At 42.7% G+C, this 8,230-nt stretch overlaps 1 protein-coding gene across 3 annotated transcripts in view; it reads left to right on the forward strand.

Annotated features, from left to right (window-relative positions):
- Positions 1–2,303, forward strand: part of Tmem230 (transmembrane protein 230) — a 9,485-nt gene extending 7,182 nt beyond the window's left edge. For all 3 annotated transcript variants that reach the window (XM_013010770.1, XM_013010772.1, XM_013010773.1), the window contains exon 4: positions 1,736–2,303. In XM_013010770.1, coding sequence (XP_012866224.1) covers positions 1,736–1,876 — 141 coding nt within the window. In that variant the 3' untranslated portion in view covers positions 1,877–2,303. The remainder of the gene's footprint in view (positions 1–1,735) is intronic.
- Positions 2,304–8,230: the final 5,927 nt, after the last annotated feature.

Below are 8,230 nucleotides of genomic sequence, written 5' to 3' on the forward strand. Positions count from 1 at the left end.
GGCCTGGGCGCTGTCCCTCAGCTCTTCAGCTCAAGGCGAGTGCTCTACCACTTGAGCTACAGCGCCACTTCCAGTTTTCTGGTGGTTTATTGGAGTCTCACGGTCTCTCCTGCCCGGGCTGGCTTTGAACCGAGATCCTCAGATCTCAGCCTCCTGAGTAGCTAGGATTATAGGCGTGAGCCACCAGCGCCTGGCTAGGACCTCACACTTTTGCTTAGTTTTTGATTCAAGGCTGACATTCTACTACTTGAGCCACAGTTCCACTTCTGGCCTTTTGCTGGTTAATTGGAGATGAGTCTCAAATTGCCTAGCTTTGAATCATGATCTTCAAATCTCAGCCTCCTGAGCCACCAATGGCCTGGTTTACCATTAAGAACTTTAATAGCGGGCTAGGAAGGTAGCTCAGTGGTAGAATGCTTGCCTTGCATGCATGAGGCCCTGGGTTCGATTCCGCAGCACCACATAAACAGAAAAAAGCTGGAAGTGGCGCTGTGGGCTCAAGCGGTCGAGCGCTCACCTTGAGCTGAAGAGCTGAGTTCAGGCCCAGAGTTCAGGTCCACGACTGGCCAAAAAAAAAAAAAAAAGAACTTTAATAGCCAGGTACAGCTAGTTGTGAGCCCAGCATTGGCCGTCCATGCCTATAATCCTAGCTACTCCGGAGGCTAACTTCTGAGCATCACAGTTGGAAGCTAGGCCAGACAGGCAAGTCTAAGAGACTCTTATCTCCAATCAACCATCGAAAAGCAGGAAGTGGAGCTGTGACTCAAGTGGTAGAATGCTACCCTTGAGTGCAAAAGCTAACCAAGAGCACAGGCCTCAAGTTCAAGTCCCAAGGCCTAGCGACCCTCCCCCCCACCCAAAACAAGGGCCAGATTCTGATGGCTCGTGCCCATAATCCTATCTGCTTAGGAAGCTGAGATCTGAGGGTTGAGGCTCAAAGCCTGCCTGGGCAGGAAAGTCTATGAGACTTTTCAATTAACCAACAAAAAAAGCCAGATGTGGAGCTGTGGCTTAAATGGTAGAGCACTAGCCTTGAGCAAAAAAGTTCAGAAACCGTGCCCAGGCCCTGAATTCAAGCCCCAGGACCAGCACATGCATGCATGAGCGCGCGCGCGCGCACACACACACACACACACACACACCCTGAAGAAAATAAGTCAGATATCTGTAGGTAAGAATAGATGTTTGTCTAGACACCAGTGGCTCATACCTGTAGTCCTAGCTACTGAGGAGGCTGAGGTCTGAGGATGGTGGTTCAAAGCCAGCCTGGGCAGGAAAGTCCGTGAGACTCTAATCTCCAATTAATCAGAAAACTGGAAGTGGCACTTTGTCTAGTGGTAGACTGCTTGCCTTGAGCTGAAGAGCTCAGGGACAGCTCCCAGGCCCAGAGTTCAAGCCCCACAACTGACTGAAAAAAAAAGAATAGGTGTTTGTTGTTCTTTATAATTTGTAGTACTTTGCATTTTTTATTCACTTTGTAATTAGATGTGGGCCGGTTCAGGTTCAATGTTAGAATGCTTGCCTAACATGTCAAGTCCTACTTTCTATTCCAAACACTGGGGGGTAGGGGGAAGGAGAAAAAGAAGCTTCCAGTTTATCATTGAGGCCAAGAGAGATATATACCTTTAATCTTGATAGTCCTACTCCAAGAAAATGTTTAGAACAGTATAATATGTTGATGTGTGGATTGGGTGTAGCTTAAATAGTACTAATGTTTTTCTTCTTCTGCCACCAGGGGGCAGACCGGGCTGTTCCTGTCTTGATTATTGGCATTCTGGTATTCCTGCCAGGATTTTACCATTTGCGCATCGCCTACTATGCATCCAAAGGCTACCGGGGTTACTCCTATGATGACATCCCAGACTTTGATGACTAGCATTCATCTCAGCCCTGAAGAGAAGAGTCACAATGTGACTGCATCCAGCTTTAAGATATTGAACAGAACTATAGCTAAGCACTGAGGAATTCTGCACTTTGGATATTTAGCAAAACAATAGCCAGATTCTATGAGTCCATCACAAAAATGTTCACTAAGCTTACAATTAACTAATTAGGACATACTCTGTGCATGTTCTGGCCCTGGCAAAGCTCAAGTTTTTCCACATGAATATGCACAATGAAAGAATAGTAAGATTAATTGTCCAGTAAAGCAGGAGATTATTCTATAGTGGAAAGTATTACCACTAACACCCTCTTTCGAGTTGAACATCTCTTTTAAATAGTCTTCATTGTTGATTTTTTTCTTATAGCAAGTGGAAAAAAAGGGGCCAAGTTCCTAATAACAAAGAAAGTAATTTAAAAAAGCTAAAAAAAACGCCCAACATTAACCCCAACTTCAAGGTCCGGGGAAAAAAAACAAGGGAAAAAACCAACAAATTTTTTTTTTCTTATCAACAGTAACCAGGACTTTTTTAAATTGCCAAGTATGTTTTCAGAATGTTCAACACTTTCTTTGATAACCAATCCTTGGCCAACTCTGAACAACCTCATAGGTTGGCAAACATAATTTGGCTTATTCTGTCATGTGGAGATCAAGACATCTTATCATGCCTTTAAGGACTGGACATTTGGCTGTTTCTTAATGAGAAATGTAGATGGGTGATTATTATTTAGAGTTCATAACCCTGTTGCTAACACTTGCTACTATGACATCATTCTGCTAAAGATTGCAATATTTGGCCTACATTCCTGGAAGATTAGATTGCCTTTCCAGTTGTTTGTTTCCTAGCTTGCAAAAAAAGTGACTTTTATTCAAGAGAAAATGTCAAAATCCAAATCCTAGACTTAAGTGAACTTGAAGCATGATTTTATGGTATCTTTGATCCTAGTACCAAAGACTTTATTTTTAGGTAACTGATATGAATCACTTTCCAGTGAACGTTGCACTATGAGATTGTGGGCTTGGACAGCTAGAAGCCTAGGCATGCCATTACTGATACTTGGAAGGCTGTGAATAGGACAAGGTTTAAGGGAAGATTAGTTCACTTCTGGCTGTGTTACACTCCAGATATGTACCCAGTATTCCTGGGGAGCCATGCAGGAGGCAGTTGCAATGCAGTATCTCCTGGACTTCAGTAGTCAAGTCTTTGGGCAGCTATCTTCAGAGCCATGGAGTTGGTTGAGATCACTAGTGCAGAAAAGAGGAGTTGGAAAACAAAGGACAAAAGAGTGACTCAAAACATCTTTGGGTGCATTTGGTAATGGTAGGAAATCCTGGGACTCTAGTGCTCTGAAGTTCTTAGGCCTTGAAAGTAAAAATGTGAAGTGGCATATAATAATATATACAGTTTTGTTGGGCAGTGCTTGCAAGCTCACACTGGGTGTTTTCAGGCAAATTCAATTACTTTATTTAATAAACAACGCTAATGCTAGTTAGAAAATTCAAAACTGAACAAAAGAGGCTGGATACCATGCCTGTAACCCTAGCTACTCAGGAGGCTGCGTCTGAGGAATATAGTTCGAAGTCAGCCCAAGCAGGAAAGGCCATGAGACTCACCAATTAGCCACCAGAAAACTAGAAGTGGTGCTGTGACTCAAGTGGTAGAGTGCTAGCCTTGAGCAGAAAAACTCAGGGACAGCACTCAGGTCATGGAGTTCAAGCTCCATGACCAAAAAAAAAAAAAAAAAAAATTGAACAAAAACATATCAAGTGGGAAATGAACATTTGCTCCCATATCTCACTTCCTAAGGTTGTCCAGTAAAGTTCCTTGTGTAACTTTCCAGAAATGTTTATAGTATGTAAACATATATGTGTGTGTGTGTTTATATACTGTAAGCCTCCATCCCAAGTTTTTGTTTTTAAAAGATATATATTTTTAAAAATATATATCTTTTAAAAACAAAAACTTGGGATGGAGGCTAGTTACTCATGCCTGTAATTCTAACTACTCAGGAGGCTGAGATCTGAGAATTGCAGTTTGAAGCCACCCTGGGCAGACAAATCTAAGAGACTTTTTTTTCTTTTGCCAATCCTGTGGCTTGAACTCAGAACCTGGGTACTGTCCCTGAGCTGCTGTTGCTCAAGGCTAGCACTCTACCACTAGCCACAGCGCCACTTCTGGCATTTTCTGTTTATGTGGTACTGAGGAATTGAACCCAGGGCTTCATGCTTGCTAAGCAAGCACTCTACCACTAAGCCACAACCCCGGCCCCTAAGAGATTCTTAATCTCCAGTTAACCAGCAAAATATCAGAAGTAGAGTTATGGCACAAGTGGTAGAGCACCATTCTTGAGCAGAAGGAAGCCGAGTTTAAGCCCCAGTATACACACACACATACAATCACACATAACAAAGGGCCCTCATTGTACAGTTATGTAATTTCTGTCCCCCCCCCCACCTTTATGTAAGTGAGGACTTAAACACATTTTTGTCTTTTATTTCAGTGTTGGGAATCAAACTCAGGACCTCACACATATTTTTTTTTTTTTTACCACTGAACAATATTCCCCTCCATAGGAACATTCTCTGTTTTTCTTTTTTTCAAAAAACAGTACTGATCTTTGAACCCAGGACCACATGCTTGCTCTACTACTGAGCCATGCTTCTAGTCCTAGCCACATTCTAAGTGTTATTATCCTGTGCATATATGTAGTTTTAGGATCCTAAAACAGTATCCCCTTAAGAATAACTATTGTTCTGTCCAAACATATTAGAAATTCCATTTCATATAGCTTTGCTACAGAAGTATCTTTTTTTGGGGGGGGGTCTGGTCATGGGGTCTGAACTCAGGGCCTGGGCACTGTCCCTCAGCTCTTCAGCTCAAGGCTAGCGCTCTACCACTTGAGCCACAGCGCCACTTCCGGCTTTTTTCTTTTTGCTTATGTGGTGCTGAGGAATCAAACCCAGAGCCTCATGCATGCAAGACAAGCGCTCTACCACTGAGCCACCTTCCCAACCCTACAGAAGTATCTTTTAGCAGTGTCTCACATCTGTAATTGTAGCTGTCTGACAGGCTGAGATGAGACAGGGTCAATGTTCAAGGCCACCCAGGGCAAGAAATTCTTAAGACCCTTTCCCCCATTTCAACCAATAACTAAACACAATGGTAAACCTCTGTAATCTCAGCTACATGGGAGGATCAAGATCGAGACAACTTCAGCAAAATGTGAGACTGTCTCAAAAATAACAGAACAAAACAGTTTGGTAGTATGGGACTCAATTGATAGAGCTGTTAGGAAGCCCAGATTTCCAACTCCAGTACTGCAAAAAGAGAATTATCTGAAGCCAAAATCCGACTTCCTGTAGCTTCTGTGCACTAACAAGTTATATTCTTTGGTGCTTTATAGAAAATACCTAAATCTCCAATAATGGTGAAAGTTTCTTTTGTCAGAGGTTGTGCTAAATACTGTCATATTCCATATCATTTAATCTTTGGGAAATGCTTAATTAAGATTTCTAGCAGTAGATGGGTATTTGGGACTCGATTAGATGTGTCTTGAGGCTAAGCAATTAAATGAGGGAGGGGACATGGACAGAAAGAGTAGGGAAGAACGTCAGTTGACAAAAGGATATTTGCCCCAAAGCAGCACCTTCTGTTTAAAACTGTTGGCTAAATTGGATGTTCCAAATGCATTTGTGGAAACAGTTGTGCTTCATGTTAAGTCGTTTCCAAGGCTTCAAACAAGCTGTAGCTGCTTCAGCTATTCTGTATGAGGAATCTAGATCCATTACCACTGATCACTTCCATTCTACTGAGAAGTGGTAAATGCTAGAGGCCCAACAGGAAAAGATGCTGCTTGATGTTTGACATATGTTGAAAAGTATCTGTTCTTTTGCAGTATGGACAGGTGGACTCATTTCATGTAATTCAGACCTTGCTAAATGGACCCCTTTCAGCTGCCCAGCAGACCAGGTACTCTCCAAATGGTTGCTGCCTTGTTAGTCAGCTCAGGGTTCACAGTCTACGCCCAGCAGCTAGTATAGAAGAGCCTCGAGTTAGTGTTATGTACCAGGAGAACCTGGTAAAGGGATCATTGGTGACTCACTGCAGTTCTTTGAAGAGCCATTTGCCAGGTCAGCCCTGTGTAGTTGCTAAATTCCTATCTTCAGGCTCCTCTTCTAGGTGTGAATCTAGAAGAGTTTATGTGTTTCATTCGTGATTTACTGCATGGGTGAGAAGAGCACTGACTCATTAGCCATAAAGTATTGGACAAATTATCTCTGGAGCCTTGATCGCTTTATAAAGTTGGGATAACTAGTTTTTAACCTTAGGGAGTAATTAGAATAAAATGAAACAATTCTAAAGGGGGCTCCTGCGTGCAGAGCCTGGTACATGGTAGGGCATTCAGCAAATGAAGTTTCTGTTGCAAATCACTTGGCATCAAAGGAGCAAGGCCTAGTGTGAGGCAAAGGAGGATGGCAGAGAGCCCATCTGTGGTCCCTGTGGAACCTTCCAAGGTGGAAGAGCCCTAGAGCCAGAAGCAGGAGCTAGCTTAGTCAGGGCTTGCTTCTGTAAAAGGAAGGGAAGAGACCTAAGGCTTGTGGCCCTTTGCCAGTGTGTAGCTGGGTCTGAGTGGCTGTGTGTTCTAGTCTTCAGGCAGAAGGACCATAGAACATCCTGGTGTGTTCAGAGGATTGCAGGCAGGTCTTGTTAATGAGGTACTGGAGAAATATCAGACCTAGAGCATGTTCTTTACTCTGTTCACTGCATACCACCACTAACACCCACACACACACACTTTGCTTCATCCTGTCCATTGCTACTCAGGCTGTAATATGTGGTTCAGCAGCATAGATATTACTTGGGAATTTGTTAGAAATGGAGCATCTTAGGCCTGCCTGGTAAGTCAGAACCTGCATCGTAACAAGTCCAGTGCATTCATTGTGCCTGCCTGAGAAGACTGGTCTGGGTACTGTGTTACCTACTCCATTTCTTCATTCTTGGTCTGGATCTCCTTCAGTAGGAAAGGTATAGTCTCTTCGTGATTTTCATTTACCCTTACTGAAAAAGTCATTGGCAGAGCCCTGCTAAGGAAACTTCACAGAAAGGGCAGGAAAACCATATAGAAAGACTTTTTCAGTAGTGAGAAAGTCAGGAGTCCCAAGCGTGGTGAAGGCCCATGGCAGAAAAGGAGCATGCTTGAGTCCCCTAAGGCCAATGGAAGGAGATAATGTGCAGTTTATGGCCCAGTGGGAAGTAGGACAGGCTTTTTTCCATTTCTGTGGGCGGCAGACTTGTTACTTTATGAGGTTACCTCTCATTGGAGGTGGTGGCTTTCCTCATACCTGTGACTCGTATTTTCATGCTTTTATCCAGCTCACTAGAAATGCTCTCAATCTGAGGGGAAAAGTTTCGTGGCCAAGATGCTGATCCTCTGAAGGGAGGTTCTCTTAGTAAAATTAATAGTGTCTGTAGAAACTCTACAGAGGTAGGGGCAGCAGCTGAATCACCAGTAGCCTGGAGGGTTTGTGGCCTGGCAGAGTTGAGGGGAACAGTGCCCACAGCTGTACTGGGTATTGAGAAGTAGGAGTGACCAGGAGAAGCCTGGGGCAAGTCAGGCCATTGTCCTCATTTCTGTGGTCTGATTTTTTTTTTTATTACTGTTTACTGTTCCAGTGCCGGGAAGAACTTAGAGTCTAGGACATGCTAGGCAAATGCTCTTAACACTGAGCCACATCTCCAGCCACATGATGTATAATATTCATAACTTACTGATAGGGCATTTACTGATAGCAAGATACCAATTTTTCTATGTAGCTATTATAAATAGGATTGTTTCCTTGGAGTCAAAATAACATTGCTGACTTGTATGTTGATTTTGTATCCTGCAACTTTACTGAATTTGTTTAATTCCAATAGTTTGGGGCTTGGGGTTTGTTTCTAAGAGAAGCAGTCTTTAGGGTTTTCTGTCTCTTAAGATTGTGCCATATGCCATCTATGAATAGGGACCATTTTGCTTCCTTTCTGATTTGGATTCCTTTTTCTTGGCCAATTACAATGGCCAAGACTGATATATAGCAGTGCTAAGAAGGACGTCTTTATCTCATTATGAATCTTAGAGAAAAATCTCAACTTTCCCTCATTAAGTACAATATTAACTGTGATTTGTCATATATGGCCTTTATTGTATTGAGGTAATTTTATATCTAATTCCGTGAGTTTTACCATAAAAGGTTACTGAATTCTATCAAATGCTTTTCTGCATTTATTAAGGCAGTCATATTTTTTGTCCTTCATTCTGTTAATGTTCTTCATTCTGTTACCCATTTGCTTCTGATAAGCCAGGAATG

The sequence above is a fragment of the Dipodomys ordii genome, unplaced genomic scaffold (assembly GCF_000151885.1).
Source record: "Dipodomys ordii isolate 6190 unplaced genomic scaffold, Dord_2.0 Scaffold13, whole genome shotgun sequence".
In the NCBI taxonomy this organism is placed as follows: Eukaryota; Metazoa; Chordata; class Mammalia; order Rodentia; family Heteromyidae; genus Dipodomys; species Dipodomys ordii.